This window comes from Cricetulus griseus, chromosome 9, assembly GCF_003668045.3.
Source record: "Cricetulus griseus strain 17A/GY chromosome 9, alternate assembly CriGri-PICRH-1.0, whole genome shotgun sequence".
NCBI classification, from domain to species: Eukaryota; Metazoa; Chordata; class Mammalia; order Rodentia; family Cricetidae; genus Cricetulus; species Cricetulus griseus.
In genome coordinates this window covers 4235065-4258734 of record NC_048602.1, presented here as the reverse complement: position 1 = coordinate 4258734, position 23670 = coordinate 4235065, and the positions used below count along the sequence as shown (strand labels likewise).

The window sequence follows — 23670 nt, the reverse complement described above, 5'->3', positions numbered from 1 at the left end:
AGGCTCTGGAAGTCTTGGCTGCCACAACCGCCCCCCTGCCCCCCATCTCTAACTAAGCCAGTTTGCTTCCCAGACTTTTACGATGGCTGTGCCTTCTGTCTGGCTTTCCCCAAATGCTCTCAGCATGGCCTCTCATCTCCAATCAAACATCACGGCCTCAAAGGGATGCGTCCTGACTGAGTGTCCGCCAGTCCTTCCCACGTCACCTCTTCCATGTGCTGTATCTTCTGCCTTACAGAGACACTGCACACAAGGGAGGCCTCTGTCTCAGCTGCAACCAACTTCAAGAGGACTGTCTGCTACATCACAAGTAATCAGTAAGCATATATTGGAAGAAAGAACAACAGCTTAAATATACAAAAAGTAGCAGCTTAAAAGTGAAAGTATGGCCCAGCAGTGGTGGCACACATCTTTAATCCCAGCACTGGGGAAGCAGAGGCAGGCGGATCTCTGTGAGTTCGAGACCAGCCTGGTCTACAGAGCGAGTTCCAGGACAGCCTCCAAAGCTACAGAGAAACCCTGTCTCGAAAAACAAAACAAAAAAAACCAACTACAACAAGAAAATGAAAGTATGTTTTGTCCCTTTCTTCACTCTCTAGACAAAGTTTCCTTCTGCATTCCAGGCTGGCCTGGAACTTGCTGTGGAGCTCTGTCATGAAATAATGCTGCTCTATCAACAAATTCAAGTAATGCTTCTGCTTCAGCCTTCTCCTTAGTGCTGGGATTACAAGTGTGAACCATCACGCCTGGCTACAAGTGGCTACTTTGTTGGAAGAGAAAAACTTCTAGCAACTAGATACTAAAAGCACAGAACACAGTACCATATGGATTTTATCACTGCCCCCTTTAAATAAATAAAATGTATTTCTTTCTGTTTGATGTGTGTGAGTTCTCCCTAAATGAATGTGAATGCACCGTGAGCATGTCTGGTACTCACAAGAGCAGAAGAGGGTGTGCCTGCAACTAGGATGATGGACTGCTGCAAATTGCCACAAGGGTGCGTTTCGTGTGTCAACTTGACACAGGCTAGAGTCATCAGAGAAAGGAGCCTCATCTGAGGAAATGCCTCCCTGAGATCCAGCTGTAAGGCATTTTCTCAATGGTGATCAAAGTGGGAGGGCCCAGCCCATGGTGGGTGGTACCACCCCTGGGCTGCTGGTCCTGGGTTCTGTAAGAAAGCAGGCTGAGAAAGCTGTGGGAAAGCAAGCCAGTGAGCAGCTCCCCTCCATGGCCTCGGCACCAGCTCCTGCCTTCAGGATCCTGCCCTGTTCGAGCTCCTGTTTCTTCAGTGATGAAGAGCAATGCTGAAGTGTAAACCAAAAAACCCTTTCCTCCCCACCTTGCCTTTTGGTCATGGGATTCGTTGCAGTAACAGAAACCCAAACTAAAACGGAGTGCTAGGAAACAAACCCCATGACAGGGTTGTACCCCCTTCCCCTCAGTGACAGGGTTTCTCTGGGTAGCCCTGGCTCTCCTGGAACTAACTCTAGACCAGGCTGGCCTTGAACTCAGAGATCTGCCAGCTTCTGCCTCCTGAGTACTGGGTTAAAGGTGTGCTCCACCATGCCCGGCTTTAGGATAAATTTTAAATTGACATTATTTATTGTGTGTATGTGGGTGCATGTGGCCAAACAGAGATGTCCGAGAACAACTTTCAGGAGCTGGCTCTTCCCTTCTTCCACTGGCTCCCGAGACTGAATGAGGCTGTTAGGATATAGGCTTATACAATGAGCTGTCTTGCTGGCTCTCGGTTGTTTGTGTTTTCATTATTACATTTTATTTAGTGTGTGTGTGTGTGTGTGTGTGTGTGTGTGTGTGTGTGTGTGTGTGTGTGTGTGTGCCCGCACGCACGCGCGTGTACATGAATAAAGCATGTGAGGACAAGGCTGGAGCCGGCTCTCTCCTTCCACCATGTGGGTCCCAGGAATCACACTAGGTCCTTAGGCTTGGCGTCAAGAGCCTGTTGAGCCGTCTCCCAGCCTCGTGTTGTTTCTTCTGTTAGAAGCTGAGGTAGCCTAGGTAGGCCTTAAACTTGCCACACAACTGCCTTGAATTCCTGGTCCTCCTGCCTCTGATTCCTAAGTACTGGAATCCACTTTCATACAAAATAATGTATTTTAAGATTTTTTTTATTATTTAATATTATAATTTGAGGTAAGATCTCATTACATAATTCTGGCTGGCCCGAACTTGCTATGTAAACCAGGCTGACCTCATATTCACAAGGTCCTCCTGTCCCTGCCTCCGGAGTGCTAAGATTAAAGGTGTGAACCACTATGTCTGGCTTTATTATTTTTAATTATGAGTATGTGTGTGATACTGTGCAGGTGACTGCCAGTGTCTAAAGAGGTCAGAAGCACTAAATCCTCTGGAACTGGAGTTTTTACAAATAATTGTGAGCTACTAAAAGTGGGTGCTTCGAATTGAACTAAGGTCCTCTTTGGTAAATGCTCTTAATAGCTGAGCCATCTTGACAGCCAGGTTTCTTTTTTAACAAAATTGTTTTCTATTTTTTACAGTGTGTGTGTGTCTGAGTGTGTGTGTGTGTGTCTGTGTGTGTGTGTGTGTGTGTGTGGTGTGTATGTATGTGTATGTATATGTTTGAGTGTGTGTGTGTATGTGTGTCTGAGTGTGTGTGTGTGTGTGGGTCTGAGTGTGTGTATGTGTGTCTGAGTGTGTGTGTGTATGTGTGTCTGAGTGTGTGTATGTGTGTCTGAGTGTGTGTGTATGTGGGTCTGAGTGTCTGAGTGTGTGTGTGTGTGTGTGTGTGTGTGTGTGTGGTGTGTGTGTGTGTGTGTGTGTGTATGTGTGTCTGAGTGTGCATGTGTATGTATGTGGTTCTGAGTGTATGTGTATGTGTGTGTTCGTGTGTACCGTGGCACTCATGTGGAGGTAACAACTTTGGAGCTGGTTCTTGGTCGGTCAGGCCTTCTCCCTTGCTCATTTCTCGCTCAACCCACCGATGTAGTTTGCTGTAGTTTGCTGGCCCGTGTTTCATTTGAGGCTTCACACAGCCTGATGACTCACCGTGTTCACTGTGCTTCCCTCCTGAACCCCCGTCCTCCCCATCCTCACAGTCATTCTCCTTCTGTTATGTCACGTAGCGGTATGTGTGGAGAACGGAACAAAATATTTGTGTGAGAGAGACAGACAGACACAGGGAAGGCTGTGCTGTTTATGTAGCCCGTAATGGTTTAAACGTGGTGGTCCTCTGTCAGCCTCCTCGGTGGCAGGAAGACAGGCATGTACCATTGTGGCTGGCTGACAACTATTTCCCTAAGAGTGAAGTAACATGGTCTCGCTTCAGCCTTGCCAATGAGCACAGACTTGCATTGGTCCAACATCTCTAACCTGAAAATCTAAATGCTCAAAATCCAAACCTTTTTGATGCTAGCAATGACAGTACAAGTGGAAAATTCCACAGCTGATCTCATGTTCAAGGTCATAGTGAAATCAGGAGAACTACAAATACAGTATAAAAGCAGTGTTGGCCTAGGGGCACAGCTGTCTGAGACACAGACGAATGGAATGGTGTGCTTACATTTCAGTTTTATCCTCATATCCACGTGCAAACACTTTAAAAACAAAAGACAGCAAACAACAGTTGCAATCTGAAATCCTGCTGGTCTCCAGCATTTCATAAAAGAGACACTCGATCTTAGCTTCCAAGAGAAAAACCCCCAAACAAAAGAACAAAACAACAAAAAGATTTATTTTCATCATTACCAAAAATAGACAGCAGAGGGCGCCTTTGCAAGGAATTACAGTCTACAAGACCATTTCAGGAGGTATAGAAAATTGCAAAGGAAATGAACCACACAGGCAGTGTTTTGGTAGAAAACTAACTAGTTTAGTGGTATCTGCTTACAGGAACCCAATTGTATAAAAGTTATGTCTGTTTTTCTCAAAATGAGAATCCTTATAAAGTTTAGTATTTTTTTTTTTTTCTGTTACCACGGTCTGCCAATTTGGCATTTCCTTTTTTTCTTCCTCTCTACTTTTTAATTTAAATTGGAAACAAGATTATTTCACATGACAATCCCAGGTCCCTCTCCTTCCCCTCCTCCCCTGCCCCCCTCCCAACTAACACCCTACTTATCCCCTACCCTTTCTGCTCCCCAGGAAAGGTGAGGCCTTCCATAGGGGCATCTTCAGAGTCTGTCGTTATCCTTTGGGATAGGGCCTAGGCCCACCCCCGTGTCTCTAGGCTCAGGGAGTATTCCTCTATGTGGAATGGGCTCCCAAAGTCCATTCCAATGCTAGGGAGAAGTACTGATCCAATACAAGAGGCCCTGTAGATTTCCGAGGTCTCCTCACTGACACCCACTTTCAGGGAGTCTGGAACAGTCAGTCCTATGCTGGTTCCCCAGCCATCAGTCTGGGGACCTGAAGTTTAGTCAATGAGCCAGGCATGGTGACATACTTAAACCCTACTTCAAGAGGTGGAGGCAAGAGGGTCAGGGGTTCAAAGTCATTCTCAGACACAGTGAGTTTCAGGCCATCCCGTGTTACACAGGAACCTGTCTCAAAAAAATGAAAACTTTTACAATGAGAATTTGAATTGGGCATTTTAATTAGGAATTCAGGAACTGCAAAATCTTACAGAAAAGCAAGTCTTAAGTTACTGAGCCCTTGGAGCCTATCCTGGAAGTCGTTCTGTAGACCAGGCTGGCCTCGAACTCACAGAGATCTGCCTGCCTCTGTCTCCTGAGTGCTGGGATTAGATGCATGCGCCACCCCTGCCTGGCAAACGAATCTTTTAAAAAAAGATCTCTCTACCTACTTACCTACCCTTGAGTACCACTATCTGAGGGCACTACACCACCTCAATAGTCATACTAATGCTTTTAATATCTGAGCTGGAATTACTCAAAGTTGTGGGCTGCCTGATATGAGTGCTGGGAAACGACCCTGGATCCTCCAAGAACAGAGAGTGCTCCTAGCCACAGAGCGGCTCCTTCTGTCCCCACCCCACCTCCGTGAGAGCCATATATATATACAAATATGGAGGTCAGTGGATGACCGGCAGGAGGAGTCCATCTGCTCCCCCCACTCGTTAGGTTCTGGGGCTTGGACTTGGGTCATTAGTTTGGTGGCAAGAGCTTTTACTGGGTGAGCCGTCTCTCTAACCCTCACCCTGATCAATCTTTCTTTCCTTTATTTAGTTGTTTGTTCATTTGTTTGAGATGGTGTCTCACATATGTATTCTAGGCGGGTCTGAACTTGCTTTGTAGCTGAGGATGGCCTAGAACCTCTGATTCTCCTGCCTTCATTTCCCGAGTGCCGGGTTTCAGGTTTGCAGTACCAAGCTCAGTTTCATGGGAGGCTGGGGACCAAACCCAGGGTCACGCATTCTGGACCGTTGCTCTACAACTGAGCTACATCCCAGCACTTGTGCCCCTTTCAAGGACAAATCCCTAGAGATGCCATGCCCAGGGTGCGTCTCAGCTTCAGACACTCCACAAACTTTTCTCCACAAGAGCCTGTGTGATTTCTTCTCAACACAACAACCTCTCCCAAGCTCTCCAACGAGTACTTCCTCAATATTCCTTACTGTTACATTAAGTCAATCTACTATTTGGGGGGCAAATGCCTCTTACAGTCGTCTCCCTCACTGGCTGTGATCACTGGGTGAGGCTGCATGCATTGTCTCTCCTTTTACACTGGGCCTTCTTTTCTGGCCTTTGGGGTCATATCACTGGTCTACTTCCTTGTTTATACGACCATATTTTCCTCAAAAAATAAACTATGAACTGAACAACCCTTTATCTTTTGAAGTGTTACAAATATAACTTAAAAAGGGCTTTGTTTGTCCCCAGATGTACAGTGACATTTGGTACATAATGATATGAGCTCAAGGTCATCAGGGTTGTGATTAGAACAGAGAATGAAAGAGGAATTCTACAGTCTCTACTCAGCTTTGGGAAAATAACGGGTGACTTGATGGGAACAAAAGACACTGAAGCCCATGGCTTCAGTAACAAGGTAATGCTGCCATGGTGTTACTCATATTCCAGCTGCCTGTGGTCAACCGAGCTCTTTCTCAGAGGTCTTAGTTCATCACAGACCTAGAACGGTGATGAACAAACACCAATATACCACTGCTGCCTGGGGGCTGTGCACGGAGCAAGCACTACTGTGTCCGGTTGCACAGAAGTGAAAGATACCCAACTTGTAGTCTTCTGTTAAAGAATCAAATCGGGTCGGGGGGTGGGGTGGGGTGGGGTGGGGTGGGGTGGGTGGGGTGGGGTGGGTGGTGGTGGTGGTGGTGGTGGTGGTGGTGCACACCTTTGATCCCATTACTCACACTCAACCTGGTCTACAGAGAGAGTTCCAGGACAGCCAGGGCTGTTACACAGGGAAACCCTGTCTCAAGAAACCAAATAAACTAACAAATAGAATAAAATAAAAAGAATTGAATTACCATGTGGATGGGACTTGAACCACAATTCTGGAGCCTTCTAGACTGATCTGGGGTGCGTAGGCTTCTTTGTTTTCAATCTGTGCTGTGTCAACAACCACCTAGGAAGAAACAGAAGTGAGCAGACATCCAGGTTGGTAAGTGTGTCAGATGCTCAGTGCCTGGCAGGACTGCCCACAGCACATCTGCACTGAGACCCCACAGTGCGGCCCCACACACAACACAAGTACTGCTGACTGAACACACAGAACCCACATTCTAACTGTGAGACCCGCTCAACTTTCAGGCATTGCCCATACTGTAGCAGTTCCAACAGCAAACCAGTCACGATGAGCATGGCTGTCATCCTGACCCTTGTGAGGCTAAGGCAGATACACTATGAGTTCAAGGTCAGCTGAGCAGTAGGAGACCTTCTCTCAAAATGAAGCAGCTTCACATGCTCAGAGTGCTCCCTGTTCTTCCACAAGGTGTGGCTCCCAGCACCCACACCAGGCCGCTCACTGCCACCTGCAACTACAGCTCCAACAGATCCAATGGCCTCTTTTGGCCTCCTCCCGCCCTCCCTCTCTTCTCTCTCTCTCTCACACACAATTAAAAATAAAATCCTAGCTGGGCATTGGTGGTGCACCCCTTTAATCCCAGCACTCGGGAGGCAGAGGCAGGCGGATCTCTGTGAGTTCGAGGCCAGCCTGGTCTCCAGAGTGAGTGCCAGGATAGGCTCCAAAGCTACACAGAGAAACCCTGTCTCGAAAAAACAAAAATAAAAAAATAAAATAAAAATAAAATCCTAAAATAAATGTTTAAATGGAAGAGATAAATGAGAGGAGAAAGAAGAGGGAGGAGAAGACTATGCAACCCTTTATTTTAATATTTTAAACATTTATAGAACGGAAAGGAAAACACTTTCACAAGGTGAGCCGAGCTGGGCCTGGTGATGCAGGCCTATAATCCAAGCTACTTGCAATGCTGAGGCAGAAAGAATGCACATTCAAGGGCTGAGGATACAGCTCACTAGTAGAAAACTACATCTCCATTTCAGAAGAGGGAGGGGTACTTCTCACGATTCCAAACACAGCTTGTAGTTGTGCTGATTTCCACCGCTATAAACTATAAACTATAAATGGGGGTTCTCACAGCTGGACCTTTGGCAAACATTTCCTGTCCAAGGACAGCCTTTGTTGGAGCTGACAGGTGTTTCCCCTCTCCCTCCACTCCTATGACTACGGTCCTAAAGGTTCTTTGTCAGCTACACAAAGGAGCCCTGCCATCAGTGGTGGGAAGTAAACCCAGATTAGACTTTTCCTCCTTAGCTTACAATGTTTTCTCAAAACCCCTTCTCCTAACGTACACCGTGTTCTGGAGAACATACTGCCAGAGCCCACAGCTTCAGCTCAAGGACCTTTGGGCTCAGTCTCTCTTTTGTAGGTTACTAGGTGATTCCTGTTTCTTGCTTCTCTTCCTATACATAAATATCTTCAAGGAAATGGAGCCCAGCTCTGTGAACAGGTCCCCACTGCCCATCACAAGGCAGCAGTGCCCTGACCTAGGCCCTAGGGAGCCAACCTGCATGAAACTGGACTACAAAGAGCATTATATTTGTTGGTTTGTTTGACACCAGGTGTCACTCTGTAGCCCTGGCTAGCCTGGAACAGTCTCTGTAGACCAAGCTAACCTCAAACTCCCATGCCCCTGCCTTTGCCTCCAGAGTGCCGTGTGAATGCCATCATGCCCAGCAAGTTCTTTGATTTTTGAACTCTCAGTTAGCTTTTTCCAACCTCTGATGCAAATGCTCAGTCTGTCAGAAGGAATGTGACGACAAGGTGGAATCACATACGTGCAAAAGCTACATGGTGGACGTGCCAGACAAAACTAACAGTGATTGCAGATGCTGAGCTCCGGACCCCACCCAGAGTTTCTTTTGTCTTTGTTTTCTTTTCCTTTTTCTCTGGCAGGTAAAAAGATTAAACCGCTGTCCTCAACTTGATACAGTGAATGGGCAGAGAGCTAGAGTGGGAAATGACTGGACTGGGGGTCCCGCTGATAGGAGCACCAGTCACAAGTGACTCTCAGAGGTGAAACGGGCTGACAGGAACAGATGAGAAGCCAGTGCACCACGTGAAGACAGAGAGAACAGGCTAGGTGCAGGAGCCTGAGGTAAGAGGCCTGGCTCCAGGGAGCAATGGGAAACTCCAGTGTGGCTACAGAGCGGTCAAGGCCCACCCAAGCAGTACTAATGCACTTGTCTCCTTAAATGAGGAAAGCCTGCAACAGCATCATTCTGTAACCAGATTCCCAGCAAACACAGGCTGTCAACGTATTCAAAATAAACTAACAGCTGGGCAGTGGTGGTGCATACCCTTAATCCCTGAACTGGGGAGGGAGATCTCAGTGAGTTCAAGGCCAGCCTGGTCTACAGAGCGAATTCCAGGACAGTCAAGGCTACACAGAGAAACCCTGTCTCGAAATAAAATAAAATAAAAACCAACCAACCAATCAGTTTTGTGGGGACGGCAGGGTCCTCCTATGTCTCTGACTGACTTCAAACTCCTCCTTTTGCTTCAGCCGCCCAAGAGCAGTGTTTTTGCACAGACGGCACCCCACAGCCTGTCTCCTCCCCTCACACACACTTACCAGTCCCGCCTGGCCAAACAGCAGCTGCACGGCAGTCTTGCAGGCACCGCGCCACGTGGACGGGCACACCTGGTTCAGTACTTCTGTCACAGGAAGGTCGTCCCTAGGTGTGAGTCCATTGTAGCAGCCCGCGTCCTTGATGAGCTGTAACATGGTGTGCTACAGAGGGACAGAAAGGGAGGGAGAGCGCACATCTCAAGACGCTGACATTGGCAAGGCTCCAAAATCTGTGGGAGTGTGTTTATACAACCAGCTCCAGAGGGGCACTCTGACAACACCTACACCAAAATCTGTAGCAGTGTGTTTATACAACCAGCTCCAGAGGAGCATTCTGACAACACCTAGATCATGCCATTTAAAAAAGAAAAAAAAAAAAGAAAAGATAGTTTCTGGAGGCAGGGTCTCACTGTGTGACCCTGGCTGGCCTAGAACTCTCTATGTAGACCAGGAGGGTCTCAAACTCACAGATCTACCTTTGTCTGCCTCCCTGAGTGCAGGAATTAAAGATATGTGCCAGCAGGCCTGGCCCAACGTCAACTTTTTTTAGAGGAAAACATAGTGTACAGGGGCTCTGGAACAGACTGAATGAGCCCAATTCCAGCCCTCCTAATTTCTAGGCATGTCACTTTGGGCCTGAGTTCCTCTGTCAAATGGGATTGGGGGAACAGCCATGCCTCAGTGAGACACTGACTTAGATAAAACAACACATGCAAAGCACTTTGCCGTAATCCCTGCACCTAGGATGCTTCACAAGTGACTGTGCTAAGGAAGGGACCAGCTTCCTTTTGGCAGCCATAACGGCCGAACACATGCTTCTATGACCTTGTCTTGGTCACTAGAAAGTCAGATGCCTGCCTCGAGGCAAGGAACCAATCAGAAGTTAGCTGGTGGCGCTATGCTTTACAGCTCTGGGTGTGCTTTACGGACAAGCGCACAGCAATGACTCACAGAGCATAGCAACTACCCTGGGAGGGCCTATGGGCCATAACAACCAGTTGGCCAATCAACAAAGGGCAAACCCTCCAAGCCTGGAGGCACACCAATCCTGAGCCTGTGCGTATCCCTAGACACTCCCCTTACGCTGCCCTATAAGATCTCTCTGCAGTCAGTTGGAGCTGTCTTTGCTAGCCATCCGCCATGGCGGGAGGGTGAAAGACCCGAGCTAACATGGGGTTAGCGCATTAAATTACAATGAAGCCTCGTGCAGTTTGCAGCAAGCTCTCGAATCTGCCTGGTGATTGGGGTGACCGCAGTCGTGGCCTGGGACCCCGGACACCTGAGTTTTCCGGGGAGGGGGGGGGTGTCTAACATTTGGGGGCTCGTCTGGGATTTGCGACCACACCTCACACATGAATGGATTCGATCTTGGAGGTAAGATGATTAGAGCTCACAACTTATATGTTCAATGTTATATGTTTGCTTGTTTTTGTTGGTTTGGTGCCACTTGAATTTGCTGTTTTGTTGATCTGAGCCTGCACAGGTCTCGTGATTTGTAATTTGGACTTCAGGGGAAAATAGACGTATTTCGAGACCCTGAAGTCCCGCCCTGGATGAAAGTCCAAGGGTTATTTGAATTGAACCACAGGGAAAGTGGACGTGCCCAGAATAGATGTATTTCTGGAACCCTTGGGTTCCGCCCTGGACGAAAGTCCAAGGGTTGTTTGTAATTTTGGTTTGGGGTACCATTTCTTTGCCTCGAGGTTTGTCCTGTCTAATGTCTGTTAAGCCTGGAGGATTGGAATGGGCTGGGTGACTGAACAGTTGAGCAACAGGTTTGTTATCTGTTATCTGATCTGTTGCAGCCCACGCCCTAACTGCCTGCTTGTGTGTCAATTTTACTATTTCTGTTAATTTTGTGGACATGGAGGTCCTATGTTGGGGTTTCTGGCGACATCTGTGAGTAGGCCTACAAGAATTGTTTAGGGCTGAGTTTCGGGCGGCAGCCTTCCGAAATCTATAGGGGAGACTTGGTTTCGAAACAAGTTGATCTCCATGGGGCTAGCCATCTGAAATTCCGAATAGGACCCTAGTCTATGTTAAACATCTCTTTCTGTCCCTACTGCCCACGGACATGGCATGCATGGGTCAGGGGTCTTTTCTTGATGCTCTGAGCACCTGGTGCCACCTCAACTGTGACCGGCAGATGCGCCCTGAGGACAGACTGCTGCTCTGAGGTACAAACGGAGGCCAAGAACTTGGATCCTCCTCAGTTAGCGGTGATTGTAGCTGCCAGGTTCTGCCACCCATCTTCCCAGCGCCATTGCCTTATAAGTGGCGCTGGCGGATTGGGTTGGCGTCTGTTCTTTCCTGTCTATTCTGTTATCATCATTGGTTTTCAATTCAGGATCCGCCACGCCACCCCCTTTCTATCCCCACCTGCGGGTCTGTGAGGCATGCCAATGGGGCTGTCTCTGCCCCAGCTGCCGTCCTGCCGTGGGTCCTGGCTTGCTGCGGGTGTTTCCCTGCTCTGAGGGAACATGGCTGCAAGGCTGCCATCTGCCTGGCTGCCCGGCCTTCTCTGTGCTCCACACCCATGGTATGCAGGGGAGCCGAGGGGATCTTTATCCCACCCCTGCATTGGCCGAGGGTCTGGGGTTACCAGCAGCACCCCCACCCCAGGTCTCTCTGCTTTGAGCACATAGAGCTGGGGCGTATGAACTTATCTGGCCTGATCCGGACTTCTAAAGAAAAAAAAAAAAAACCGGCCTTAAAGTTATTAAGAACTATAAAAAGGGACTTTGATAAAAATTTTTATGTTAACTGAGAAATGAGGAAAAATGTAGGATACTTAAGTAATAAAGAAGGAAAGGGAAAAAGGAAATTTGTCTAAGAATGTCTAAGAAAGTCAGAGGAATGAACTAAAAGTATATAAAAAGGTTATAGAGAGTTAAAGCAAGTTGTCGAAGGTCAGAGAAAACATTGTTAAAAGAAAAAAAAAATTAAACTGTTTGCTATGGTTTTTCATGTCTACAAATAGTAAATTTTAAAAATGGTAATATAAGTTAAAACTTTAACCATATTAAGCTAATTCTGTTTAAAAAGTCCTGTTTATTTCTCAAGTAATTTATGGATACTTGTTTTAAAATGTTCTGTTTCCTGGTAGCCAGCCACATGGCAAACTGGTCACATGGCTGACTGGTTGCCATTTTGCTGAAGTTAAAAAGGATACTTAAGCTGCCATCTTGACTAAAGGTGACCGCATGGAAATTAGAGGTACCATCTTAGAAACAAGTTTTTCAGTTAAGATTTAAAATGTTAATGCTTCTATATATTACAGAAAGACATTAAGGGAATTTAAATTTCTTTTTAAAACCAGTTTTTTAAATGTTTGTTTTTATTAATGTTTGTACTTAAAGAGTTTCAATTTAGAATCATTTTTAAGCAAAGTCTGACAATGTAAAGTTCTTGTTTTATAAAAGCTGCTAATCTATTATAAGATGCTACAGTTTGTGTTTTCAGAAGTTAAGTTTAGGGTGTTTGTAGCACACACCTTTAAGCTCAGGGTGTTGGTGGGACACGCCTTTAAGTTTAAAACATTGGTGGCACTCGCCTTTAATCCCACCACTCGGGAGGCAGAGGCAGATGGATCTTTGTGAGTTCAAGGCCAGCCTGGTCACAGATCCAATTCCAGGACAGGCTCCAAAGTCACAGAAAAACCCTGTCTCATTTGAGCAAGCAGCTAAAATATTTACATGTAGCTACTGTTTAAGGAATATAAGGTAGCTCTATGCAGTCTTAAGTTCAGCTGTGCTAAGTTTCAAATATTTTACTAAGTTAAAACCAGTTACAGTCAGGCTGAAAATTAATTACAGAAATAAGACCTTACCTAGCCACCTGTATGCTTCTTGTGTGCTGAAGGCAAGTAACTAAAACAGACCTCTAATGCTTCAGAGATCTTCAGAATATGGCATTTAAATTATTATCTTTAAAATTTATAATATCAGGCAGACTGCCAGATCCTGACAGTGACCCAAAGTCTCCAAAGAAGATTATGAGGCACCTCAGTTCCTGCACCTGGACCAGTGAGCGAGATGCTCAGATGTGAAACCTGCCGCCTGCCAGACCTGGCCGAGACTGTGGACAAAGCTGCTGGACACTGGAAAATTGATTGTACCCCCTTTGCCTAGACAAAACAAGGTCAGTCTTTTCCATGTCCCTCTTCCACAGAGAGAAAAAAAACATCTCACCTTATAGGCCTGGCGAAGATTGCTGTTCTTTGAGACAGCTGCCTCCAACGGTAATGGAGAAACTTGGGTATGGCTAACTGTATATAGACTGGCGTCTGTCACTTTTTAGTAGATTCGGATAAAATTTACCCTTCTCAGATCTCTGAAATATTACTGGTTGTCAGCTTGACAGCATCAGTCAGTCAGATCCACTATAGACTAGTCAGTATGTTAGCTGATAAAATAGTGACTATCTACTGTTCAGGTACAAGTTCAAGGTTTTTAAGTTTATTTTGGTTGTCATCTAAGTACAAACTTAAAGGGCTTTTCATCAGGCCAAAGGCACCTCTGTCCAATCCATACCTGGCTCTCTGGACAGAAGAAAAATGTACATGCTTATAGCCCAAATCTGTAGTTTTTGATAGGACTCAAAGTTATAAATATGTTCCTGCTGATATCCAAATATCTGCTTTTTGTGCACTGTGGGCTCCAGAAAATAAGTTTTAACCTCTGTTCCTAGTTTAAAGATGTCTTAAACAGGTTTCTACTTCTGGCAGACATCTGAGTATCAGTTGCTGACTACAGGCTGTTCTGGGTAGACTGTGAGCCCTGAACTTGCTGTGGATGTGAACCAGTCCAGCTGATGTGGACACCCCCTGTCTCTGCAACAGGGTCTGCTAACCAAAAGCCCCTGATGGATTCCCCATTGCCTAAATTCCTTTTTTGCTTTTGACTAGCATTTCAACCTTCTGGGGTTCCTAACTTCGTCCCAAAGTCAGCAGGAAGTAGTTTGGGAAAGAATTTGACGCCCATTTTCCCTGGTTAAAATGCTAAGTCAGGAGGGACTCCCTTGCATGGGGATGCCAATATCTCTCACTCCCTGATGGGGGCGCTAGAGAGACAGCAATTCCATGATTGGAATTTCCAAAAAAGAAAATGGGGGAATGAAGGGATCAGCTCCCCTTTCGGCAGCCATAACAGCCAAACACGTGCTTGCCATAACCTTGCCTTGGTCACTTAGAGGTCAGATGTCTGCCTCGTGACAAGGAACTAATCAGAAGTTAGTCAGTCACTTAGAGGTCAGATGCCTGCCTCGTGACAAGGAACCAATCAGAAGTTAGCTGGTGGCGCTATGCTTTATGACCCTGGGTGTGCTTTACGGACAAGTGCACAGCAATGACGCACAAAGCAAAGCAACCACTCTGGGAGGGCCTATGGGCCATAACAGCCAGTTGACCAATCAACACAGGGCAAGCCCTCCAAGCCTGGAGGCACACCAATCATGAGCCTGTGCTTACCCCTAGACACTCCCCTTACGCTGCCCTATAAGATCTCTTGGGAGGCCCTAGGAGCTGTCTTTGCTAGCCATCGGCCATGGCGGGAGGGTGAAAGACCCGAGCTAACATGGGGTTAGCTCGTTAAATTACAATAAAGCCTCGTGCAGTTTGCAGCAAGCTCTCGAATCTGCCTGGTGATTGGGGTGACCAAGTCGTGGCCTGGGACCCCGGATACCTGAGTTTTCCAGGGGTCTAACAATAACTGCACTAAGATTTCTGTTACTTAATTCTCAAAAATGCACCAGTAAGCATTAATCAATCAATACAAGTTCATGGTGTTCTCTCAAATTCTATTAAACACTCCAACAAAATTATTAATAAAACTTCCTTAGCAAATGTCTTATGTTACCCTAGGGCTGGGTGTGACTTACTTCTTGCTATGCATGTGTGAGGCCCTGGTTCAACCCCTAGCATCATACACTCACAAAAGATACACCACAGGCTGCATTTGGTCAGCACTGAAATCAGAAAAGTTAGAGCTCCCTTCCTTGAGCTCCAGTGTGTTTTTAAGCTATGTGCTTCAAAAGCCCTGAAGTTCCCTGTAACAGTTCTATTAAGCTGATGCTCAGTTGCTGGAACCCCAGCAACCCATGGGAAGCTACCGTCTTCAGCTTCAGATTGTCAGCAGCCGACTCGTTGAAGGAGACCCCCTTCAGGAAGTGCGGTCCTATCTGCACAGGGACAGTGGGGAGCTCACACTGCATGGGCTGCGGGGGTGTCTGTCTTCGCCCCGTCTGCTGAGCCTCCGCCTCACTGCAGCAGCCCTGGAAAAGGTTGGGAGAGGAGAGTGGAGGTGACCCACAGCTCACGGGACAAAGCATCTGTCTCAACTAGAGACAAGAGTGTACCTGCAAACTTGCTTCAATGGCCTTTGGGTTCAAGTGGAAGCCAGCTTTCATTGCATATTCACAGTGGCCTAAGCTTTCCAACGCTATTTTATATGCCTGCAAGAATCAAGATAAGCAGCATATTAGAATATGACAGAGCCCAACAAAAACGGGAACTTAACATTTCTACAGCTATGGAAGGGCTAGGGAAGGACAGGTGGGTAAGTGTGACCAAAATACACTGTGTGCACACATGAGATTCTCACAGAGTAAGAACACTGTGCTTAAATTTTTCTAGTTACTATTACTTGGTTACCTTCTTGACTGGTCCAACATCAGTATTGAAACACTCACCTGCAAAGCACTGTCAATTTTTATGTTCAGCTCTTTTAGCTGGTGCTCAGGAATCGCTGCACTTTGAGAACAAAAGAGTTGTTGGACTTCAATTCCTGCCAGGCGTCCATCACAGCCTCTCTCTCTTAATCTAGATGTTGCCTAGGACATAAATGGTAGCCAGTAGGTAAAAGAGCACAGTATAGTTACTAGCAAAATTAAAACAGTACCACCAGCAACAAATCCTACACATCCAAAGAAGTATATAAGCTGGATATACACTAGGGGTTCTGGACTGTTCACTCTCTATATAAAGTCGGTAGGCTGAAACTTCGCAGGCTTATTTGTCTTCTTGGAGACCGCTTTGCCATGTAACCCAGACTGGCTTCAAACTTACAACTGGCATGCCTCAGTCTTCTGAGTCCTGGGATTATAGGCCTGTGCCACCATGCCTAGCCAAATAGCATTACTAGGAGTTAGTCTCTGTTCTTCTAAGTCAGTATAAGAATACGAATATTTACAAAACTCACATAAGTACAGAAAACTAGCAGCTTTAATGCTGTCAAGTTCAAGGCTTTTGGTTTCACAAATCATGTGCACACACCAGCCTGTCTAACAAAGCCATGAAACTTAATAGTCTTTTGTTTTGTTTTTGTTTTTCCAGACAGGGTTTCTCTGTGTAGCCCTGGCTGTCCTGGCACTCGCTCTGCAGACCAGGCTGGCCTCGAACTCAGAGATTCTCCTGCCTCTGCCTCCCAAGTGCTGGGATTAAAGGCGTGCGCCACCAACTTCCAGTGAAACTTAACAGTCTTAAGATTTAAAACCATCTGACTCTTTCTAAGACTCTTCCAGTGAAATGATTAGTCTCCAGGGATTGTGCTAGCTAACGACAGACCCGACTCTTAACCCTAGAACATAAAGCCTGGTCCGTGCCTTCCTGGGGATGGTGGCCTCAACAGCCAAAAAGGCTGTAGTATGGAGACAACAGGCACTGTAAGCGGCACTGAGGGGCCATCTTCAGTGTCCCTGTCATCCCAGTGCTCTAAGGCCAGGCCAGACCGGGCTATAGAACAAGAGCCTGCCACATAAAAGGACAATTTAGGTTGGGAGCTGGCACTGCACATGCTCAGGGTAGGGTGAGGGTATGTCAAGGCACTAATGAGTCCTAATACCCACCAGGGGCACAAAACAGCCCAAGGAACTCCATAAAGTACAACGGTAATGCAGGAAAATGGCCAAATGCCAGACGGTCCTCACATGGCAGAACTCAGTATGTCACAGTGAGGTATCCATATTTGACCCTAACAAAATGAGAAGCAAAGAAGTCTGACCCTAAAGTCAGAATGGTGAGGCAGAAGTGGGAAAAACCAGTTCAGAACATGACCCACCCTCCAAAAACTAGGGAGTGATAGCAGATAGGGCTGGGTATGGGGGCTGGCGGCAGGGGGCAGTCCTAAGAGTATCTGGAGTGAGACAGCAGGTTCTCCTAAGAATCCAACTGGATGCAGACATGATGGGAAGACTGGAAGGTGGTGGTGGGGGTCTCAGACGAATGGCCTAGTGTCAGATGGCACCACTGATTAGCATGAGGATGGTACAGAAACTCAAAGGCCACTCTCAGGTCTTGGATGCATAAGGACGGTATAGAAACTGAAAGGTCAGTTGGGGTCTTAGACTCATGGCCTAGTGTCAGATGGCACCACTGACTCGAATGAGGATGGTATAGAAAGAAACATGTGTGAGAAGCCAAAACTGAGCCACCTGGGGAACCTAAGATAGGTAGCTGCTTCCTTCAGAGCCCTGGAGCCCACAGAAAGCAGGTTGACCACACACATTTGAAGCTTCCTCCCGCACAGGAGTGTTCTAAGTCCCAACACTGGGTAAAGATCCCCTAGGGAAAAGGGAACCTAACACTGAACCACAAGAAACTCCCCTTCAGAAGCTGTTCTGAGGAGAGGATAGCAAAGCAGGTGAAGAAAGGACAGCTCAGAGCAAAGAAGGTAACCTCCTCAACTTGAGTTCCAAATGCTTACATATGTTTATTTACTGTGTGTCTGTGACTGAGCTCCGATGTGCCACGTTGTGTATGTAGAGATTGGAAGGCAACTTTTTGGGAACTGGTCCTCCTCTTACACTGTACGGTTGAGGAGAAACCAGAGAACATCTGGTCTTCAGAATGAATGAAAGGGCTGAGGAAAGGACACCTCCTCCAAGAAGGCAGCTCTGGAAAGGCAGAGAAGCAGGGCAGCATAGGTAGGCTGTGGTGTTGGAAGCATATGAGTGTTGAGTGGGAAAATGCTGGACTCCACGGCAGGAGGCAGCTCCCTGAGGGAGTGGTACTGTTCTGGCCATGCAAGAAGAAAGCCTGCACCAGGGGATTCCATTTTCACAGGGTAGTGTGGATAAGGGCACCAGCAGGAGGCTTCAGAATGTAAAAGGAATATTCAGGAGGCTGGAGCCCAGAAGCCACAGCGACAGGAGGCTGTGGAGCTAGATGACAGACAAAGGCCTCAACTCACACCAGCAGCGGAGACCACACAGCAGGTCCCACCCCCAACACAGCCTCCAACTGGCTTTGAGAGTCTTTCGGAGGAAAGCCTTTACATGAAACAGTCAAACAAACAGCAGCAGGAAAGGACAGGCAACTGCACATCAAAATACTGCAAAATCAGAAATGGCACAATGCTAAAACCTGCACAACCCTGTCTCAGGAAGCAACAGGATATCAACTCGTGTTTGGTTGTTTTGAGACAGGGTCTCACGTGCCCCAAGATGGTCTTGAACTCACTATGTAAGCAAGGGTGACCTTGAATTCCTGAATCCTCCTGCCTCACCTCAGGTGCTAGGATACATGTGTTTGCCACCATGCTTGGATATAGGCCCTATAAGATCCTGTAACAAGCCAGGCAGTGGTGGCACACGCCTTTAATCCCAGCACGGGAGGCTGCCTCCCATGAGTCTGAGGTCAGCCTGGTCTACAGAATGAGTTCCAGGACAGCCAGGGCTACACAGAGAAACCTTGTCTCAAAAAACCAGAAGAAGAAGAAAAAAAGCCATATAACAAAATGCAAATCATTACAACTTTAACTTGTAGGGTGATTCAAATTAGATATCACATAAGGAATTAACATACTATTCCTTAACCACAAATGTTCTTGTATTCTATAAAGTAGAATAGCGAGTCTTAGGAAAGTCTCAACTTTGAGGGTTTGCTTTTTCTTTCTGTCACTGGAAAAAGGGGTGTTAGCATGTCTGCAAGAGAACCACTAAACTATGGCAGGAAAGGAGCACACAGCTTCCAGGTTTTGTTCTCACTCCTCTGCTGGCCTTTAGGCTCATGCGGTGGTGCTGACTGTCACAGTCCAGCCTTTTCTGGGTCACACTCTAACTGTGGGGCCAGTCTTGGTGTGTGTGCTGCTCCCCACAGTCACCACTGCAGTGCACGCTTTCCTCTTAGCCAGTGTGGCCGGCCTTTGTGGGCTGCTATGAGCCTGTAAGAGAACAGTCTCATGACCACAATGTCATCTTCCGGTCTCTCCTGCTCATAAAGGGCTACGGCCTGGTTAAAGACCTTTAGAGATAAGGCATTATCAGCTTAATAAGAACTTCAGAAGCAGTTACAGAAGTACTCTAAAAAACCACCAAATGGCCTCAAGCCTGGTTGGGATGCAAGATAGTTGTAAGCGCAGGACTACTAACGGCACAGATTGGAAGAGTATCTCAGCACAGTCAAGGGCTGAGCCCAACTCCCGCAGTGGCAACATCGCTGTGAGCTGTGGACCTGACTTCAAGGTGTATGCAGCCCAGACCAGGTCTGTATGAAGCCCGGGATCTGGACAATAAAGAATGCCGCTGGCAACTGCAGCAGCTCTGGGCACCGATTTCTTAAGGTGCTAGGAACTGCCTTTGCCTCCTGCCTCACACAGATGAGGCTATGAAGCAGTGGGTACACACAGTCTCAGCCTCTCACCTGAGGCCAACAATACTCTCCAGGTTTTCCAATGTAATGATATTTTCAGATCAAAAGTTCATACACAAGCTGGGCCGTGGTGGCACAGGCCCCTTTAATCCCAGCACTTGGGAGGCAGAGGCAGGCGGATCTCTGAGTTCAAGACCAGCCTGGTCTACAAGAGCTAGTTCCAGGACAGCCCCCAAAGCCACAGAGAAACCCTGTCTTGAAAAACTTAAAAAAAAAAAAAACAAAAAAGGTTCATCCATGCATGCATGTGTAAAATGTCTACAGTATAGTGCACACGCTGTCACTGATGAGGTCCCTGATTCAAAGCAAGGATGAAGGGCTGGCTCAGTGGTCAGAGCACTGGCTGCTCTCCCAGAGACTCCAGATGCAGCCTTCAGCACCCGTGTGATGGTTCACACAACTATCTGTAATGTCGGTTCCACTGGCTGCTCTCCCAGAGACTCCAGACGCAGCCCTCAGCACCCGTGTGATGGCTCACACAACCATCTGTAATGGGGACTCCAGATGCAGCCCTCAGCACCCGTGTGATGGCTCACACAACCATCTGTAATGGGGACTCCAGATGCAGCCCTCAGCACCCGTGTGATGGCTCACACAACCATCTGTAATGGGGACTCCAGACGCAGCCCTCAGCACCCGTGTGATGGCTCACACAACCATCTGTAATGGGGACTCCAGACGCAGCCCTCAGCACCCGTGTGATGGCTCACACAACCATCTGTAATGGGGACTCCAGACGCAGCCCTCAGCACCCGTGTGATGGCTCACACAACCATCTGTAATGGGGACTCCAGATGCAGCCCTCAGCACCCGTGTGATGGCTCACACAACCATCTGTAATGGGGACTCCAGACGCAGCCCTCAGCACCCGTGTGATGGCTCACACAACCATCTGTGATTTCGGGTCCAGGGAATGCATGCCCGCTTCCAGTCCCCTTCTCGGAGACTGCACACCCATGGTGCGCTACTGCATGTGAAAGAAACACCTGCACGCATTTAACAAGGTTAGCAGGTGGGGCATAGTGACAGACACCCACAACCCCGACACTTGGGAGGCTGAGGCAGGAGCATTGGGAGTTTGAGGCCTGATGGGGCCATAGAGCAAAATGCTATCATCTCTCCCCCCAAAAGAGAGGGGCCGGGAGGTGGTGGCGCACGCCTTTGATCCTGGTGCTGGGGAGGCAGAGGCAGGAGGATCTCTGTGAGTTCGAGACCAGCCTGGTCTACAGAGCGAGCTCCAGGACAGACTCCAAAGCCACAGAGAAACCCTGTCTCGGAAAAAAAAAAGGGGGGGGGGATGAGGTGGGGGAAGAGAGGAAAGAGTGGGAGACAGACAAACAGACTTTATAAAGATTTCTTCTTCTTTATTTTTTATTTATTTATTTTGGTTTTTCGAGATGCGGTTTTTCTGTGTAGCTTTGGAGGCTGTCCTGGAGCTCACTCTGGAGACCAGGCTGGTCTTGAACTCACAGAGATCCGCCTGCCTCTGCCTCTCCAGCACCAGGATCAAAGGAGTGCACCACCACCTCCTGACTGGCTGGCTAAGATTTCTTTTAACTGTGTGTGCGTGCGTGCGTGCGTGCGTGCGTGCGTGCGTGCGTGCGTGCGTGCGTGCGTGCGTGCGTGCGTGCGTATCTACACTCATGGAAGTTGGTTGGGCAATCAGGCTTGATTGGCAGCAAGCCCCTTCACCCACTGAGCCACCTTGCCAGCCCAAGAACTACTTCCATTTGTTTACATTAAAGTTTAAGTTCTAGGTGTAGAAAGGACTAGAACAGCAGTTCTCAATCTTCCTAAAGCTTCAACCCTTTAAATCAGTTCCTCATGTTGTGGTGACCTCTAACCATAAAATTATTTTCATTGCTATTTCATAACTCTCATTTTGCTACTGCTATGACTGTAATGTAAATATCTGTGTTTTTCCATGGTCTTAGGTGACCTGTGAAAGGCCCCCGAATGGGTCATGACCCACAGGCTGAGAACCCCTGGACTAGAGACTACCATGGAAGAGTGGCCAGAGAAAGAATTGTATACTAGGCAGGAATCCCATGAAAAGGCTTGGACATAGCCTGCAGCCCACTTGCATAGCAGGTCCTCAGCAGTGAGGTGGCGTGGGAACCAGAAGTCCCCAAAGAATGCTCACTGTACTCTGTCACACCCCCTCCCCCACTCATGGTCACCACAGCATTCCATCATGCGTCTCTATCCTCTAGAGAAGCTGTGCTGGGAAGCAACTGATCTTTAAAAGGTGAAAGACTTCATGCATTAAATAAATAGGAAAACAGCTCAAATCACATGCAAAGCAACGGGTAAATGAGGTTCTAGAGCATTCGACCAGAGCATGTTTTTCTATTTATTTTTCTTGGCATGTACATTAATGGCCTTCACTTCAGCACTTCATACATCTGCTACACGTAAGCTCTATTCCACCCCATCACTGTCCTCTCCTGCGCTCACACCCCTGCCACATGGATTGTGTGACCTTCTTTCCTCCTGCCCAAGACCTCTTCCTTCCGTATCCTGGCCTCCCTTCATCACACACACACACACACACACACACACACACACACACACACACACTTAAATCAGGTCCTGCATACCCAAGAAAATGTGTCTTACTTAAGACACTTAAGCTTTACAGAGCTGGGAGGTGGCAGTGCACACTTTTAATCCCAGTGCTTGGGAGGCAGAGGCAAGCAGATCTCTGGGAGTTCAAGACCAGCCTGGTCTACAGAGTAAGTTCTAAAACAGGCAGGGCTGTTACACAGAGAAACCCTAACTCAAAAAACCAAAAAGAGAATCTTTTGACAAAACTTTAACTCTCTGCATGTCTGAAAGGATGCACTTGCAGGAAGAAGAGGCAGCACTGGGTATCTCCCTCTGCCGCTCATTCACTTTCATATTCCTTCACAGCAAAGTCTCCCCTGACCCAGATAATCATTTTGGGTTTTTTAGGATGTTATTGGCTATGCTGACAGTCAGCAAACTCCAATGATCCCCCTGTCTCCACCTCACTCAGAGCCTGGGACCGTGCCTGGCTTCTTACGTGGGTACTAGAATGCAAACTCCATTCCTCATGGTTGCAGAACAAAAATTACAAAGATTCCAAACACTTCTCCAAGAACAAGACGGCTGCCGAAGCAGCTCAGGTCTGTAATCCCAGAACTGCCATGAATCAGAGGCCAGTCTGGGCTGCAAAGTGAGAATTCATCTCAAAGGTAACAACGGGCTAGAGAGCTGTCTCAGTGATGAACAGTGTGGACTGTCCTTGCGGAGGACCTGACTTTAGTCCTAGCATCTACACTAAGCAGTTTCAGGGGACCTGATAACCCTTCTGGCCGCCATAGCAGCTGCAGTCACATATATATGTCTGCCCACACAACCAAAAACAAATCTTTAAACTAAAAACAACAGCTGGGCGGTGGTGGCGCACACCTTTATTCCCAGCACTCAAAGGCAGAGGCGGGTGGTGGATCTCTAAGTTCAAGGCCAGTCTGGTCTACAGGACATCCAGGGCTACGGAGAAACTCTGTCTCGGAAAACCAAAGATAAATAAGTAAATAAAGACAAAACAAGAACAATAGCACAATGCACCTAACAGGGCTGAGAATGTAGTTCTGCTCTCGGAGTGCTTACCTAGCGTGCATGAAGTTCTGGGTTCCAGCCCCCGCACCACATAACCAGCTGTGGTGGTACATTCCGAAACCCTAGTGTTTGGGAGGTTCTTCTTGCCAGGCAGTCCTGTTGCCCAGTCTACCTGGCTGCCCACTGAGCTAGGTGCAGTCTTACCCACTGGCTCACCTCTTTGGAGTTTCCCATACCAATCCCATTCAGAAGCAGGGCCCTTCCTCTTGCTCTGGACAACTCCTGCACCCTCTGTACCTTGTTTCCTAAGTCTTTCTCTCTAAGTATCATTTTAGTGCCTGGCACAGGCCTGACATAAAGTAGACATTTTTTTCCATTTGGGGGTTTTTTG

At 47.5% G+C, this 23670-nt stretch overlaps 1 protein-coding gene across 1 annotated transcript in view; it reads right to left on the bottom strand.

Moving 5' to 3' along the window:
- Positions 1 to 23670, bottom strand: part of Garre1 (granule associated Rac and RHOG effector 1) — a 77381-nt gene that overhangs the window by 11851 nt on the left and 41860 nt on the right. The window contains exons 5-9 of the mRNA XM_035449095.1: positions 15737 to 15877; positions 15404 to 15499; positions 15158 to 15319; positions 9053 to 9211; positions 6425 to 6522 (exon numbers count right to left, since the gene is read on the bottom strand). Of these exons, the coding sequence (XP_035304986.1) occupies positions 6425 to 6522; positions 9053 to 9211; positions 15158 to 15319; positions 15404 to 15499; positions 15737 to 15877 (656 nt within the window). The remainder of the gene's footprint in view (positions 1 to 6424; positions 6523 to 9052; positions 9212 to 15157; positions 15320 to 15403; positions 15500 to 15736; positions 15878 to 23670) is intronic.